The 16,138-nt window shown below is 58.4% G+C and overlaps 5 protein-coding genes and 1 non-coding gene across 6 annotated transcripts; 3 read left to right on the top strand and 3 right to left on the bottom strand.

The window, feature by feature from the left end:
- Nucleotides 1–220: 220 nt before the first annotated feature.
- Nucleotides 221–1,316, bottom strand: MYCTH_2089827 (uncharacterized protein). Its single transcript, XM_003661156.1, has 3 exons — nt 1,070–1,316; nt 836–959; nt 221–752 (listed from the first exon to the last, which is right to left on the bottom strand). Exons 1-3 carry the CDS (start codon nt 1,283–1,285, stop codon nt 430–432), a joined length of 663 nt encoding a protein of 220 aa, XP_003661204.1. The 5' UTR covers nt 1,286–1,316; the 3' UTR covers nt 221–429.
- A 533-nt stretch (nt 1,317–1,849) lies between these two features.
- On the top strand, nt 1,850–2,113 carry MYCTH_2048966 (uncharacterized protein; the record flags this gene model as incomplete). The annotated part of the gene is made up of 2 exons (XM_003661155.1): nt 1,850–1,955; nt 2,055–2,113. Coding segments are annotated over 2 exons (165 nt in total), but the record flags the coding sequence as incomplete, so codon positions are not given.
- Nucleotides 2,114–3,810: 1,697 nt separating this feature from the next.
- Nucleotides 3,811–7,449, bottom strand: MYCTH_107186 (uncharacterized protein; the record flags this gene model as incomplete). Its single annotated transcript, XM_003661154.1, has 1 exon — nt 3,811–7,449. The coding sequence occupies one exon, from the start codon at nt 7,447–7,449 to the stop codon at nt 3,811–3,813; it is 3,639 nt and encodes a 1,212-aa protein (XP_003661202.1).
- A 2,168-nt stretch (nt 7,450–9,617) lies between these two features.
- On the top strand, nt 9,618–9,708 carry MYCTH_t77. Its single transcript has one exon. It is a non-coding gene; the product is annotated as a tRNA-Pro (tRNA).
- Nucleotides 9,709–10,044: 336 nt separating this feature from the next.
- On the bottom strand, nt 10,045–11,505 carry MYCTH_2300317 (uncharacterized protein). Its single transcript, XM_003661153.1, has 3 exons — nt 11,115–11,505; nt 10,784–11,043; nt 10,045–10,636 (listed from the first exon to the last, which is right to left on the bottom strand). The coding sequence occupies exons 2-3, from the start codon at nt 10,999–11,001 to the stop codon at nt 10,210–10,212; spliced, it is 645 nt and encodes a 214-aa protein (XP_003661201.1). The 5' UTR covers nt 11,002–11,043; nt 11,115–11,505; the 3' UTR covers nt 10,045–10,209.
- A 2,191-nt stretch (nt 11,506–13,696) lies between these two features.
- Nucleotides 13,697–16,078, top strand: MYCTH_2314451 (uncharacterized protein). The gene has a single exon (XM_003661152.1). It carries the CDS (start codon nt 13,982–13,984, stop codon nt 14,816–14,818), a length of 837 nt encoding a protein of 278 aa, XP_003661200.1. The 5' UTR covers nt 13,697–13,981; the 3' UTR covers nt 14,819–16,078.
- The last annotated feature ends 60 nt before the right edge of the window (nt 16,079–16,138 follow it).

Below are 16,138 nucleotides of genomic sequence, written 5' to 3'. Positions count from 1 at the left end.
GCTGGGCCGAGGCCGAGACGTGTGGATCCGGATTGCCGGGCTTTGCCGTACCGGTCGATCGGCCGAGCCCATCGCATTTATACTTGTACAGTACTCCGTACATCTAGAGACAAGTAGATACCATCCAACGACAGATGACGGGCGGTAATGCCATTCACATTACATGATTACCCTTCGCATTGCCACGGACCACACATGCGAGCAATGGACTGGTACAGATGGACGCCCGAATTATTTTTTCGTTTAAATCGTTTTGTTCCGCCGCCAAGACACAACATGGACAGTACATACATCATGATCCCGTGCTCGCCCGCGTAAAGCGTAAAACAAAGATGGTGTGTGTAAACTCCTGCCCCCTAAAGCCACAGTTTAGAACCAGTCGCCTTAGCCCGGCCCGGCCCGGCCCGTCCCGACCGGCCATTCCAGCCATTAGATGAGATGCTTCGACCTGAAGTAGGCCCGGAGATACATAATCTGCCACGCCCAGAGGGCAATCAGCAGGAAGGTCGTGCCGAGGCCGAACCACTTGACGCGCGAGTTGGTGCTCTCGTTGGTATCGCGCAGCGTCTGCTCGCGGGCGCGGAGGTAGTCCATCTCGGCCACTATCTCGGCCACCATCTCCTCGATGCGCCGCAGCTCCGTCTCGACCGGCTTCAGCTTCTCCGTCGCCTGGATTGCCGACCAGTCCTTGGCATCGGCGCCAATGTCGATGTCCAGCTCGATGTGTCGGAACGGGTGCTCGACGTAACGGGCTGTTTTTGTTTTTGTTCCGTGTTGTCAGCAACGCGGCCAACCGGCGAGTTTGGCTCGGGGGCGGAGGGAAGGGGGCACCCACAGCCGGTTAGGATGTTCTCAAAGCACACGTCAAACGGGGCGTCGGCGTGCGAGGTAAAGACGGTGCGCTGCTCGCCCGCGATATCCTTTGGCTTACCGTACTCGTTCCCCGTCGCGTCCGTGATCTGCAGAGAAAGGCACACACTCCGGTCAGCGTCCCGTCTCTCGAAAGCATCATCTGAAAAAAAAAAAAAAAAACCTATATCCCGGAAGAGAGGAAGGTAAAACAACTTACATGCATGTTCAGCTGCATGCCGTCTCCCCTGTAGCCGTCGACAATGGCTGTCACAACGACCAGCGTGTCCTTGGAGACAAAGTTGCGGATGCATCGCCGCGAGTGCTTGTCGTGGCCGCTGCCTGCTTGAATATCGAACTTGAGCGCCTGTGACCCGACGGCCAGTAGCAGCAGTATGCTGCAGACTTGCTGCAACAGCGATCGCAAACGGGCCATGGTCGCTGTGTCGAGCGCGCGGGCGGAATGCGGTTTCTGTCGATGGCAGGCACCAAAGAGAAGTTGGCGTCCGGGTTTGGGTGAGCTGCAACTGAAGGGCCAGCTGTCGCTTGCCCCTGGAGGCATTGCGGGGCAACCAACTGGCACTTCTACCAATTAGAACACAGGGTGTCCCAGGGAAGCTTTTTGGTTTGTTTCCTTACCCGCAAGCAGTCACCCCCACTACTATGTAGTTAACCCAAATCACGTCGGGACATTTTGATTCGAATCGCCACCATCCTAACCAAGCTTCACAACTCGCATCGAGAGAAGGAGCAAGCCAAGTCCCCGGCCCTCTCCCTCGTTCCACCACCACACCACACCATCGCAAATCACCAACTTCTCGGCGCATCGCGATCCCGGTCGCGACACGAGCCCGCCGTCAAAAACCGTCAAAAACCGTCAAGATGCCGAAATGTAGGCGATTCCGTTCTATTCCAGCCTTCCTTTCCCCTTCTTTTCTCGTTCCTCTTCCTCGTGATTTTTTCCACATCGCGCTAACCCGCTTTGCTCGTTTGTCTAGTCTTCTGCGACTACTGCGATGTCTACCTCACCCATGACTCGATGAGCGTGCGCAAGGCCCACAACAGCGGCCGCAACCACTTGCGCAACGTAGTCGACTACTACCAACGTACGTCCTCTTCCGTCTCCCCCACCCCTTCCCCGTACCGTTGTTTGTTGTGGAAACAACAGGACTGACCGCCCCCCGCGCGCGCGCGCGCGTGTGCAGAGATCGGCCACGAAAAGGCCCAGTCCGTCATCGACTCCATCACGTCCTCGTACGCCGCCGAGGGCCAGGCCCACGCCAACCCCATGCTCCCCCACAACCAGCCCGGCGGCGGCCACTTCGGCCTCGGCCCGGCCGGCGTGCCCCCGCCTCCAATGCCCGGCATGCCCCCGATCCCGGGCATGCCGCCCTTCCCCGGCGCCCCGACCGGTCCCGGCGGCGGCGCCGCTGCTCCGCCCCCGCCCTTCCCCTTCCCCGGCATGCCCGGCGGTGTCCCCCCGCCTCCGTTCCCTCCTCTCCCGGGAGGCGGTTCCGGCGCCGCGGGCGCTCCCCCCTTCCCCTTCCCGCCCCCGCCGTTCCCGCCCCCGCCGGGCGCGAGCACGGGCGGCGCCCCCGGTGGTGGTGGTGGTGGTGGTGGTGCTCCTGGCGCTCCTCCGGGGGCGAGTCCGAGTCCCGGGGCGCCTGGCGCGCCGCCCTTCCCGGCCCCCAACTTCTCCGCTCCCGGAACCGCTCCCGGAACCGCTCCCGGTGCTGGTGGTTCTGCTACCACCAGCGCGCCGCCCCCGCCCCCCCCTTTCCCTGGCGCGTTCCCCCCGCCCGGCGCGCCCGGCGGTCTGCCGTTCCCCCCGCCTCCTGGGGCCCCCGGAGGGTATCAGGGGTACCCGCCGCCGCCGGGCGGGTATTCGGGGGAGAAGCGTTGACGTACTCCGTACGTTGGTGTCGGATGAGTTCGTTCTTTGGAGGTGTGGCAGGATGTTTGTCCTTGTTGTCACGAGGTATCGTTGCAAACTTTTTTTCCCGCTGTTTTATAAAACTGGCAGTTCTGGGCGGCTTATGAGAGAGGAGGGGAAACTACTGCGATGGCGTACAAGGCGTTCCGCGGTTTAAGGAGGGATTTAAAAAAAAATGAAGACGGGATTCTTGTTAGATCGCTTATAGATAGATCAACGTTGTAATGAGTCATTCTACCTTGGGAGTCCTAGCGGCCAGTGTTGCGTCTACGTTGTCAAGAACTCTCGCGCACGCGAGATAAGACCAGAGATTGCACAGAATGAAGAGACTCGACTTGTCGTGGGCACATCCGGTCCACGAGCATCTCCTAACTTCAGATGACGAGTGCGATCCCAAAGAACTTGGAGCAAAAGCAAGGTCATGAGAGATGAACCGTGGTCTTCTCGCAACGAATGGTAACAATGTCTACCACAAAAATACAAAGAGTTGCTCATTCTAGTCCGTACACTTAACTCTTAAGTCATCATGCCGTGCCTGACATAAGCAAGATTATTCCATGGCCATCTCCCTCATAAGCAAAGCCAACCATTCCCCTAATTCCCGACTGCCATATATACCTCCCATCTCATCAGGAAGAGATCTGAAAATGAAGAAAACAAAACAAAACATAACAAAACAGAAAAAGCCATACTGGGTTCTCTCCCGTAAGAACCAAAGTCGCTCATCAGTCATGCAATCATCGCATATCCCCCATCTTGCCAATGCCGAAATGAGGCAAAAAAGATAACAAACGCCTTCGCCCAGATCATGGCCTGGCAGACTCCTGAGCCCGCCAGTGAGGTATCACACGGCTCCGCACGGCTGCCGTTGACCAAAACATGAAAAGGAACACATGAAACGGAGAAGCGGGCAAAGGCAAGACTCATCACATCATGACCATTCATCCAACTCATAACCGCCATTCCGTCAACAGCGACCCCTCGTAGAACACCCCAGCGCCACTCCCATCTTCACTCTTTTGTTTCTCTCACCCCCTCCGCTCTCCCTGCTGCTGCTGCCGCTGCTGCTGCCGCTGCTGCAGCAGCATCAGCCTCCTCTCCCTCTGCTGCTCCATCACGTACAGCGCGTCGCGATCGCGCCACGAGTTCCTCCGGATCACGTCCCCAACCCCGTCCCGGACCTCCCGGGGCCCCGAGATCTTGCCCCTCAGCTCCTCTGTCCGCCTCTCCCGCCGCCGCTCGCTCAGCCGCCGCGGTATGTTAATCCGATCGCCCAGGGAGGGCAGGAACCCAGCCGTAGTCGCGCCGCCGCCGCCTCCGCCTCTCCCGTCATTGCTGCTACCACGGCCACCACCATGGCGCCTTTCCCGTTGATCTTTGTCCTTATCCCTGCTCTCGGCAGCAGTGGGGCCAGCATAGCCGCCACCGATCCCGCCACCGAGAGAGCCCCGTCTCCGGACCGCACTCCTCGCCCTTCGACTGAGCGACCGCCAGAGCCTTGTATAACCCCTCTCAAAGGTACGACCCCGTCGCTGGCTATCACCACCAACGACGGCGGGGCCCGCAGCAGCCGCAGGCGGCGTTCCCCGGCGCCCCGTCAGAGACTCCATGCTCCGCCGGACCTTCATCACCCTCAGATTCCCGCTGGGCGTGCGGCGGATCGTCCGGCGGTCGGGCGCGTCGGGCGCCGTGGCGGGGAACGATCGGTCGTACCCGCCAAAGATGTCCCCATCCTCGTCGTCATCCTCATAGCCGTTCTGCAGCGGAAGGATCGCAAATGTCCTCTTGATGCGCTCGCTAAGTCTGCGGCGCGGAGTGACGCGGGAGGGGAACGAGGGAGGGGAGGACCGGGCAGGGCGGTTGTCGATGGGTGGATAGCGGTAGGTGCGGCCGTGCTCCTCCTCCTCCTCGTCTTCGCCGACGCGGACGCGGTTGCGGTCGCGGTCGCGGTCGCGGTCGTCGTAGTCGTAGTCGGCTTCCTCACGCTCGCGGCAGCTGGGGCAGTCGCAAGGCTCGTCTTGGACGTAAGCGGGCCGCCAATGCGGGTGAAGTCTAGTCTCGTCTGGAGGCACCAAGTCGACTGTTGAACGTCGCCGGAGTCCCGGCCGCTCGTTTCGGCGTCTGACGTTTCGCGAGAGGGAAAATGTCCGGGTGAGGATGCCTACCGGGCGGGCCGGGGACGGGCCGTAATCCGATGGCGTTCGGCCAGTCAGGGCCCGTTTTAGGAGGGACATGCCGCGCTTCGGCTTTTCCGCGGTCATTTCGTAGTAGTTGCCGAGCTGTTTCTGTTTCTCGCTCGTGGGCGTCAGACCAGACGGAGTGGCCGGGATGAAGTTGATGGCTGGCGGCTTGGGGGGTGCCCTCGGGTTCCTCAACGGCGAGTCGACGTCGTTAACGGGGGGCTGCAGCGGTGGGGGCGTGGAGAGAGCATCGGCCCTCTCGCCGCTCGCTCTGGCGATCGGTGTGTCCAGAGAACTGCTCTTGTGTTGTTGTTCCAGCGAGGAGGACTCCGACGGCTTGGCAGAATGGTTGACGAGGACAACGGATTTACTTTGATGTGGGTAGATGTTGACGGCCATGGCTTCCGATACCTCCGCGTGGGAAGTTGTGGTCGTCTCTGCCGAAGCCACCGAAAGTGGCGTGTTCTGCACAGAGAGCCGCTTCCCGAAGAAAGGATCTTCATCCCTCTCGACCCCCAGGGCCCCGTTCTCTTTCGGCGTGCTGTGCGAGTCTTGGAGAGCTAGAGCGGGGCTTCCGTCTAATTCGCTCTGCTTCTCTCGTCGAGGGGCGCGCTCTGCCAACACGACGGGTTGTCTGCTCTCGGTCTCAACACTCGCTAACGGGCGATGTACCTCCCGCCCGCTCTGCTGCTCGTCGCCGGCCGCCGGCCGGGGGTTGTTGTGACGTTGGTCCAGTTTCCAGCTGGCTTCTTGCAAGGCGCGATGGGCCTGCTGCGCTTGGAGTATGCCGTGGTTGCGCAAACTCTCAGCTGTCAGGGAGCCGGTCCTCGATGCGTTCCGGCTAGTGGGCGCCGAGAGCGAAGATGAGCGGGTCGGAATGACTGGGGGAGAATCCATCGTCCGCTGATCTCCTGGTCTGGACCCGTCGGACTCGGAGTAGGCCCTTCCTCGACGACCCGGCCGTTCAAAGATCGGAACATGCTCTTTGCTCCCCGACGGCTGCGACACGGGGGCAGAGCCCAGGCTCCAGGTTCTCCTGCTGCTCGTTGACCGCAAGGAGGGCGGCTTCCCATTGGATCTGACCGAGGAGCGGCGCTCGGGAATCACGACAACCGGGACGCCCCCGCTGTCCCACACTGAACGGCGGGCCTTCCGACTCGAAATGGCGTTGTTTGTAGTTGTTGAAGCGTAGCTCTCACGCACGTTCTCACCCGCAATGGGTGCAGCTGCGCCGAGAGGCTGGCGTTGACCGTTGGCGGCCGGTGAGACGGATGTCGGCGCGGAGCTTGCCGGGGACATCTCGGAGCCCGAATCGCGCAAGGTGCTCTGCTTCTTCACATGTCGCAGCGTCTTCCGCCGCTGAGGAGCCGTCTCCACAACCATGGCCTCGACCGTCGCCGAGACGTTCGACTTGGTAGATATAACCGAGGAACGCTTTACGTCAACGCTGCTAGAGGATTCGGAATGCGGACCCGCAACCCGGGGAGCTGGATACCGGTCCGAGGCGATCCTGCGCGAAGGGCAGACGATCGGGCTTTCTTCTAGAGGCACGGAACGGAGCGCTCGGGCTGCGTTGGTTGGCGTTACTGCCCTGTCGTCCACGACTTCCGGGTCGTGCGTCTCCGTTGGACGGGCTGGCCGTCGTTTCCTTACGGTTACATTCTTCATAAGACCAGAGTCCCACTCCCGCTCCCTCTTTCTATCAGCCTCGCTGGCTCCTGCCTGTCCATTTGTCCAATCGCCGTCAAACTTTGCAAACTCTTGTGCTGCTCTTGGTTTCGAGTCTTCGGTGGGACGCGGTTCGAATCCGAGGCCCAGGCCTACAGGTTGCGAAACGCTCCTGGTTACCCTGCCGACCTGGCGGACGGTGCTTTGTGAGGTTCTGGCTGAAGGTGACGAGGGACGCAGAGTCGACCTTCCGTCGTCGTTGTTGTTGTCAGACGAATAAGGGTCCTCCCGCGCCGTCGTGAACGAATCGTCCCTTGAATCTGCCGTGACTCTGGACGAGTTCCGCACGTTCAGGAGGGGGCCGCGCGAGGCTTGGCCCACCGGGGGACCCGGAGGGGTCTGATCGGGCGTTAAGTTTGGGGTTGGCGGGGTTTGTTGGTTGGGAGTCGCTAGAGGGCGCGGCTCTACGCTATCAGTGCTGCCCAAGGGGGTATCAGCATACTGTGGAGTCGAGGGGTTGGCCGGATGGCTGGCCGAGGACGTGCGGGAATGCGCCGGCGGCGTGGGTGGCGGCTCTGGACCTCTTGCTTGCCGGCTCGCGCGGTGGTGTCGACCGGACGGGCTCGCGGCTGGTAACGCGCTGTTCCGGGGCAGAGATGCCTCGCTCTTCCGGCCGTACCTCAGCGGACCCGAGCGCTGTAGTTCATCCTTCCGAGGGTGAGGCAGAACCTTGTGCTTCTTAAACATCGGTGCATGATTCCCGAGGCCGTCTAGGTCCGGGTCCGGTTCCAGAGCGAACTTGGCATGGGGTGCGCCCATGCTGGGGAGCGGAACCCCGAGCTCGTTATCAACCGTCATCGTCTCGAGCGCGGTGAGCAACTGGGAGATGGGCTCCTCTGATGCTCTGTTCGTTTTCGCTCTCTCCTAGACCAGAAAACGCAGACGCAGCAAGATCGCGCGCATATTGCCGACGACAATCGGAGTGGTCGTTCTTAGCAAAGAGTCGTCGGGCAGCGCGGTGCCAGTGCACAGAGACTCGTCACTCCTTCAAAAGCACCTGTGATTGGAGAACACCCCCAGCGGGTTGAAGCGACGGTGGAGGACACGGAGCAAGTGTCTTATTTTCTGTTCCTTCCTTCCTAGGAACGGGACAAAATGGTCGGTTGTCTGAGGCATCGACAGGTGGCTCAGGTGAGAGCTGAGTGGTTTTGTTGGCCAAATGGTGCTGGGTACACCAAGCTGGCAACTTGGGTGGCAGGAAACGCTTGGTCGGGGTGTCGTGTCCGATCTGGCGCAGGACGACCCTGTTCGCCGCTGCGCTTGAGTGGGCTGCGAGTTGTGGCTACTGTATGTATGTAATCCGTGCTCCGTACCCCGTACCTCTCTGGTCAATCGCCAATCATGCCGTCACCGGCCTCAGGCACGCAACTTCATTAGCCGTGTAATGACTTCCTCTAAAGAGCACGACCTTGAAACATGATGCATGCGGGGTGGGCGCTTTAGGTGTGTAGTCGCAAGGGGGCATATGATCAAGGGAGCAGAGGTGCGAGGGTTGCACTGATGGCGCACGCCTGGAAACAATGCGATGTTCTCGATCAAGCTCAACAGTACCTCCGTACGAGAGACATCCATGAAAGCGCCCAAAAGGCCCGAGGCACGCAGCCACTCAGGCAAGACAATGCGCCGCTGTGGGCAGCCCGACTGCTGCAACGCGGAAGGTCCCCCCGCAGGCTCCCAGCCCCTCCATTGGCCGAGCTCTGGCCCACCGGAAGTGGCAGGCTGGGAAGGAGCCTCTTATCAAGCAGGTTCCGACCCATCGACCCCGCCCCGCCTCGGCTCCCTCGAGAGACATCTCAAGATCTTGCATCTCACTCTCACTCGGGCCTGGGTATCCAGAGGTAATAGTGGACGTACAAGGTACCCGCCAGCATGCCCACATGCCTGCTGGTAGATATTGGGCTAATTCCTTCTCAATATCTCCTTCCATGCTGCGACATGTGGACTCGCTCAACCTTTGCCCCTCCCACTTTGTGCATCTTTTGAACAGAGCACGCGCCTGTCGGTGCCGACTGAGGGTGCGACATTGAGCAATTGCAGCTGGAAGTAGTCGAGACGATTTCTGATGCTTTTTGGCTGCGGGTTCGCTTCGCTGCACGCGGTCACACCTGCAGAGAGCATCAGCAGCCCGAGCGAATCAGCACCCAACTCTTCGGCTTTGGTGACGGTTATCACCAGTCGAGCAAAACATTGTTCCTCGCAGAGTCGCCTTTTCTTTCTTTTCCTCGTCTTTCTTTCCTTTCACTTTTCCCGGTGTCTCCTAGTATCCACCGAGGCTTGGTTTCTTGCATTTCCGCTCAATACCAGGACATTCACAGAGGAATCAAGGAATCGAGGAATCGAACAGTTATAATAACTTGTCGCAGGCTGCCCTTGCATTCCTTCTTTCATGTCTCCAGCCACTTCATCTTCACTCGAAGCCAGTCAACCTATTTTAGTCACTGTTGCTCAACAGCCCTACCCGCCTATTCTTCCTTGGGCAGTGTTTCGGAGCCACGTGTCGGCCTCCACAGTAAGCTCGGCGAAGCCCCGGAGCGAGCCTCGCAACCTTCCACTCGGGCCCGGAGGCTCGGAAAGTGTGGGTCTCGGGCGGAACGCAAACAGTGGAGTCGCTCTCCCTCGTCCAGCATCCAGGACTTGCCGGTCATGGACGTGAAGCACCAGATGGACGTACTCGACAATCATATCCGTCTATTTCCCTGGCGAAAACTTTCACATCATTATTCATTCGCAGGAGCTTATGTCATTTCAAGAACCAAGCTTGCCCTGGTCTATCTAGCCAGGATTCGGTGGCCTTGCAATTTTGGAGGGGGGGAGGGGGGGTGCCCACGCTGTTGATTACCGAGGCCGAATCGACTCGGGGAAAACTCTGTTCTCTAGCGGGTCTGCCGAACTGCGTCGCCAACAAAGATCCACAGCTTCGGGATCAAGGGCCGCTGGTCTAGTGGTATGATTCTCGCTTAGGGTTACAACCCAAGGCACTCCTGCGAGAGGTCCCGGGTTCAATCCCCGGGTGGCCCCCTGAATGTTTGTTTACTTTTGTTCCGCCTGGTCACTTTTGCCGGTCGAAGTTGGCGTTGACTCCTGGTGTGCGCCCTTGTCCACTTTTTTTCCCCTCCCAAGCCGGGTTAGGGTTGGGAGGCAGGGCCCTCAAGAGCTCCGGACCAGAGACTCAAGTTTGGAGTGGGAATAAGGTCGTGCTTATTTTGCTTTGTGCACCAGATCATCAATTTCCAAGGGTCCGTTGTAAAGAAAGGACAAGACGAAGCAATCGTTCTCCTCTCTTTGGTCCTGAAACCAGTGAGATAACGCCGCGCCTTTTCGAGCTGGACTCCTTTGAAGAGGTTATATTGGGGGTATCTTTCAAACCAAGAAGAACGCAAAGTCGTCAACTAGACTGGGGACACAGTGTTTCCTGTATGTATGTACACATGTCCGTCAAGATAACCAAGCCGAGCTGTTCTCCGCGTCCGCGCTGGGTCGCGAGGGCATCCCATTCCATCCCTCGGGCCGCTTGAGCTGCTACTGCCGCCCCGCGAGTCCCGTCTCCTCGTCCCACCACCCCCTGAAGACGATGAGCCGCTCGGTCCGCACCTTGGCCACGGCCCGGCCGACCTTCGTCTTCATCATGCCCTCCAGCCTGACCAGCTTCTCGTCGAGGTGCTCCATGGTGCCGGCCATGCTCCGGGCCGTCCTGGCGCCGCCGTACGTGAACATGCGCCCGATGCCGACCGCGCCGATTGCGTCCAGCCGGTCGGCGTCCTGCACGACGGCCAGCTCCGGGTGCGTCGCGACGAGGGACGCGACGCGCTCCGGGTCCGCCCGCTCGGTCGAGTAGCTCACGGCCGAGCAGATCGTCTGCACCCGAGCTGCGAGGTCGGGCGGGCACGAATGGGAGAGCAGTAGGGTCTGGACCTGGGTGGTCGGGTCCTCGCCGGGCTTCAGGTATCTTTATGGTTTTGGTTTGGTCGGGTTTGGTTTCGGAGGGTAAGTCTTGCAGAGCTATCCAGCGGAGAAAGGAAGGAAGGTTCGCCGGGGGGGGGGGGGAGGGGAGGGGAGAGACGTTGAAGGGAATTGAAGGGGAAATGGCACTAACTTGCGATCACCAACGTCATGGAGGAGAGCGGCGAGGTGGATGGTGCGCAGGTCGAGGGTGGACCGGAAGGCGGGATCGGAATGGGCGTAGATGTGGTGTGCCATGGCGACGACGCGCTCGATGTGGTCCCAGGAATGAGAGGCGTCGTAGTTCTGCATGTAAGCTGAGACGTGCGCTGTGATGGCCTGGACGAGCGTATCGTCAGGAAACGCATCCATGACGGATGAGGCTAAAGCTGGCATTGTGTCGGTAGTAAGGAACTTCGAGAAATGGAAAGATCATTAGCTGTCGGCTCACTATAGTTGGGCGTTGAGTGGGACAGCATAACTACTCTTTTAGAAAGTGTCGCTAAGTGAAGGAAACAAGCATCTGTAGACCCACAATCTTGGAGTGGGTCGCCCAGGCAGCAGCAGCTAGCAGAACACGCAAGGACAATCATGAGGTTGAGCCTCCCTCCCTGCTCTGTTCTTCTCCTCTGATACTGAGCCAGAGGCTACCGTTTCAAAGATATGCAAACTATGCTGGTTCTTGGTGAGTTGAGGTCCAGCGTGCCACGAGATGTTCTTGTATTGCGAGCGAACTTGGGTGTAGTGAGTCCCGAGTCAAAATAGTCTGTTCAAGGCATGCTGCAATACTAGAGGCACTGAAGGACAGAATCATCAGGCTAAGCGAGCCAGTCTCATAAGGATATCTTCAGGCCATTATAGTTCCAGCCAACGATGGGTTTCAGCGAGCGCTTGGGCGAGACTCCAAGGTAATGAACGTAACCGCCACACAGCCATCGAAGCCAGTGGACATCGACGGAATGGAAGATAGACATGGCTGAGAAATTAAACGCTCAGGCATGACGCCTCTCTGAGTTCCACAGAACCTGTAGTCACCGTTGACTAGCCCTCGAGTAATTTTCGCGTGAGGCGATGAATACCAAAGGAAGGGAAAAAGGGTTAATTAAGAAGGGAAGAAGGGAAGAAAGTAAGGAATGGAGATAAAACGTAAAGTAAATAAGTCAAGAAGACAAAAAGGGAGACGGAAATGTGGGGAAATGAGCCATTAGGAAGAGCCTGGCATGAAAAGGCAATCTCCTTTCGGTGAGTTCATATCGGTATTTCATTCCGAGTGCTGGAGTTATCATCGATGGAGCAACCGAGAAAGAACCGATATGGTCCTGCGAGACGTGGTCAGCTTGCGGTTCAAGATGAGCCGCGACTGTGTGAGTTAGTTCGGCTGTTGCGTCTGCCCTGCAATGTAGACGCGAAAGGGTGGAACTCATGGGACCCATGGCGGCTATTCGGGCGCGGAGAACGAGTCATCTTGGGAAGCTGCCGAGTGAGGCACTTTCGGATGGCCATGAAAGACAACACGCCGCTGCAGTATGAATCAAGGACGGGGCTGCTGACAGTGTGATCAGGTCGCCTGCTCACATACCCGCCGGAGCTACTGCGGGAGTTAATTGCTTGCATGCAGTAGCCCCGATGCTACAGGGAGCTGATTGAATGGCGGAGCTGGCAGTGTGGGCGAGGGCGAGATAGGAGTGGGAAAACCACACTGCACCGCATGGTCATGTCTGGTCAATTCCGAGCGGGGTCCTCGCAATGGGAGCAACCGACCCTTTTCTGCCATCCCCCAGCCACCAGCAAACGGGGATTTGGCTGCAAAGAAGCCTGTAGTAGTGCAATCGAGACTGCACTGAAATGCCACGTTCTTTCTGTCTTGCTAGGTCTGCGGGATCCTCACGCACCGTTGCGGTGTTCTCACCGCGAGACCCTGAAATCGGCCACCTGGGCAAGAACCTGGAACGTTCGGGGCGTCGAAGTTAAGGTCCGCACGGAATAATCCTTCGCCAACAAGGTTTCGGTACGTGAGTGAGTTACAGGATCGCCTCGCTTGCTCCGGAAGAGCAGAGCCGCCAATGAATTAACTAATTTACCCGCAGTTGTCGGCGGAGGGGGGAAGGCCAAAGATGCTGCACTATGGATCAACGACCCAATACGCGTCTATACTCCGACATGGCCGAGGCAGCTTGCAGCAAAGGGTCGCATGGTGATGCGGCATGTCGGCGCGCAGGAAATCCCACGAGGTCAACCCTTTTCAGGAAGGCGTACTCTACATTATCCAGTACAAGTGCAGACCGCACTGGAAGGTACTCATCGTCATTACTACACCGTCCGCAGTCTGACTTCGGCCGAGTTTGAAAGTTCCCGATAATGTTCTCCTGCGCCGCGTACAGACTTGAGCTCGCAGAGTTAAACCTTGTTCTTGGGTACGAGACCGACCAAAACTACAGCAGCTCAAGGTATTCCGTCGAGTGACACAACGGTCGACTATTGGCGGAAGGTGCATTGCAGCGGGTGTGATGAAGTTGACGTCGGGCCGTCGTCGAAGGCACGAAGTTGGCTGGTTTCCTGCCTTGATTGGCCAATACAGAGGAATGCAGACAGGGATTTAAACGCCCAGCTAATCCCAAAATAGACTAGGTTTTGTGATTACTCTGGCCCGTGCCGGCACATCTGCGGGGCTGGCCTCTCCACACTTCAGCGCTCCCTCTCATTCTGGAGGTCCGGCTCCATCGCGATCGCACTGGAGACTCGCTTGTTAGCCGCCCACCTTGCAGGGATGCTGCATGGTTGCACGGCTCACCTTGAGAGACAGAGAGGGCTGCTTTCTTGGCCTCGCATGGCAGCACCTCAGTCGGGAGCCCGCATCATTCTCCCACCATGGCCGGGTTCTGCGAGGCCTTGCTTCTTGTGTTGCCCTAGCTGCTTGGTCGAATCCGGCCGATGCTGGGTGTGCCTTCCGCTCCCCTCCCCCCCGCCTTCCATCGCATCGCAGAACGTGGCTTCGCGATGATATAAGGCCCGCTCCCCTCGGCCTCATCTTCCTTCCCTTCTCCTTTTTCCTTCTGCAGCAAGTTCTCAACAACCAAACCTTTGTTGTTTCTTTTTTTTTCCATCTCTTTTTTTTTTCCTCTCATACAGAGCTGTGCTCTGTCAAGCCAAACTAATACCCAAAGAAAAAAAAAAAAAACGAAATTCGGTAGCTTGCTGGTCTTGCTACTCAGTTGTTTAATCATCTTCTACTACCAAAGAAACAACTCTGGTTCAAACTTGCTCGTCACGCTCTCCGGCGCAAAAGACATTCTCTCAGGACACTTTTAATATTCTTTTCAGCACTCGATCTTTTCTAATAACGAAGTCAAAAATGTCCGCCATCCAGCTCTCCTTCTCTCTCCGCGTCTCCTCGGGCGTCAAGACGGTCCACCTCCTCGGCTCGTGGGACAACTACACCGGCCAGCTCCCTCTCTCCAAGGACAAGAGCTCCTCCAAGGGCACCTGGAAGGGCACCTTCCGCTTCCAGCAGTCCACCCTCCAGCCCGGCCAGCGATACTGGTACTACTACATCATCGACGGCTACCACGTCTCGCACAACCCCAGCGTGGACTCCACCGTCGAACCCACCACTGGCCGCGCCCTGAACATCCTCGACGTGCCCAAGGTCAAGTCCTCCTCGTCTTCCAAGTCGTCCTCCCGCAAGTCGACCTCGTCCTCCTCCTGCAGGAGCTCGCGCGCCTCGATCAGCAGCGACATCCCCAAGGGCCGGCCCCTGTCCATCTCCCAGATCAAGGCCCCCAAGCCCGTGTCGCCCAACGCCACCCGCCACATTCTGGACAACGACTTTGACGAGGAGGAGCTCAGCAGCCGCTTCGCCTCCACCGGTATCTACGACGATGACTACTACTATGACGATGAGGACGTCATCACCGACTTTGGCGCCCCCGGCTCCCCGGTCTCCTCGGTCGGCTCCTCGCTCTCGTATCACTCCGACAGCTCCGGCTCGTCGGGCTACAGCACCCCGGCCTCGGAGTGCTCCAGCTGCACCTGCGAGCGCTACGGCATCACCCGAAAGGGCGAGCGCGTCCGCCTCGACTGCGGCGGCTCCCGCTGCGCCTACGACGACTCGTCGTGCTCCTCCTCGGAGGACGAGGCCGAGTACATCGAGCGCAGCTCCCGCCGCAACGGCATCGTCGTCCGCGCTTAAGTCGGCTGTCCGCCACGGTTGCCTCGGGCAGAGGCAATGGAAGAGGTTGTTCATTCTTGGTGTTCTTGTTGTCAACACAGACTTGGGGCTGAATAAGAGGGCCAGAGGCGTTGTGATTCCCCTTGCCGAATCTGCCTCACAGTTCTGTCCTCCGGTGTTTCTTGTTTTCTACCGAGATTCACCACAAGTCGACACACACCATCCGTCCGTTACCGGACATTCAATATCCGCAGGGAGAAGAGACTTGATCGGACGATGGCTAGTTTCAACTCGCTCACTTCGTTGTTATGAAACACACCAGCGGTGAGCCCCCGTTGGCTGTCTCGGGGATCTCACAAACCCCCTTCCCTCCTTCCCTCCTTTCTCGGCACGTCTGAAAGGGGGACAGGTCGGCTCGGCTGGTTCGAGCCCTCCCTGCTCCCGCTTAGCCGTTGTCGTTCTCGGGGTCGGAGAAGAGTCCCCAGTTGGCCTGCGCTCCCGTTAGCGTGTGCGTCTCCCTCCCGCTTCCTCGCGAAGAAGGAAGGGGGAGGCACTCGATGGCTGCCTGGCCCTGTCTTGAGATGTAATACTCTCTTGCGTTCTCTCATTTTGTTGCGGCATCGCATACGACAAACCTCGGCCGGAGTACTGTGCTCCCCCTGGCGGGGAGTGCGGTCCAGCTCTCGGCAACGAAGAACCATGACAAGCAGAGAGAGTATCTGCTTGTGGGGAGGGACAAGTTGTGAACCCCCTCCGGTTTCCTGCTTCTAGGGGATGGTTTTCTTGAGCAGGGGCCCGCCTGTTGGGGACTTGGACAAGCTTGTGGCCTCGCGACCCGGCCTCAATTGTTTTGCATGGAAGGGTCTGAGCTAGCCCATTTTCTGATTGACGGTGATGGTGATGATGGGGGGTTATGACAGCGGCAACCCCCACTTGTGATGGGGAGTTGGCCAATCCCGTTTTCGCCTGTAGTTAGTACTCTTGCCGCTACCGAGTGTATGTAACTACTGCAATGAACTGTCTACCTGCCTGTATCTGTTGCCTCCTGGGGATCTTTGCCACGTGGAATGTCTTGTGGCTACGAAGTTGAATGACTGCGGGAAGCTTCACTTGTAATCCATACTGTTTATGACGGAATATGGAGCAATCCCGTCTCCTTGGTTGTCATATTCAAATCTCTGCCTGAGAGCCTTTCAATGGCAGAGTGATTCTTCTCATTGAGGAGATAGTCGCTATGCAGAGTTCTAAAGAAATAATATGCAATGAAAGTCGTTAACCGCTTTTGGTGTCTGATGCCGCCCCGCTCTAACAAACAAATAAACAAACAAAAAAAGACCAGCC

This window comes from Thermothelomyces thermophilus, chromosome 2, assembly GCF_000226095.1.
Source record: "Thermothelomyces thermophilus ATCC 42464 chromosome 2, complete sequence".
NCBI classification, from domain to species: Eukaryota; Fungi; Ascomycota; class Sordariomycetes; order Sordariales; family Chaetomiaceae; genus Thermothelomyces; species Thermothelomyces thermophilus.
The sequence above is the reverse complement of the archived record's forward strand: the minus strand, read 5'-3'. Positions and strand labels throughout refer to the sequence as shown.

What these genes read in the sequence shown, in the direction of transcription:
- MYCTH_2314451 (XM_003661152.1), top strand. Translation starts at nt 13,982, where the DNA reads ATGTCCGCCATCCAGCTCTCCTTCTCTCTCCGCGTCTCCTCGGGCGTC.
- MYCTH_2089827 (XM_003661156.1), bottom strand. Translation starts at nt 1,285, where the DNA reads ATGGCCCGTTTGCGATCGCTGTTGCAGCAAGTCTGCAGCATACTGCTG. An exon ending in GCATGCAGCTGAACATGCAT is followed by an intron (nt 960 to 1,069) that starts GTAAGTTGTTTT and finishes CTTTCTCTGCAG; the next exon opens with ATCACGGACGCGACGGGGAA. An exon ending in TGAGAACATCCTAACCGGCT is followed by an intron (nt 753 to 835) that starts GTGGGTGCCCCC and finishes AAACAAAAACAG; the next exon opens with CCCGTTACGTCGAGCACCCG.
- MYCTH_2300317 (XM_003661153.1), bottom strand. Translation starts at nt 11,001, where the DNA reads ATGGATGCGTTTCCTGACGATACGCTCGTCCAGGCCATCACAGCGCAC. An exon ending in CATGACGTTGGTGATCGCAA is followed by an intron (nt 10,637 to 10,783) that starts GTTAGTGCCATT and finishes AAAACCATAAAG; the next exon opens with ATACCTGAAGCCCGGCGAGG.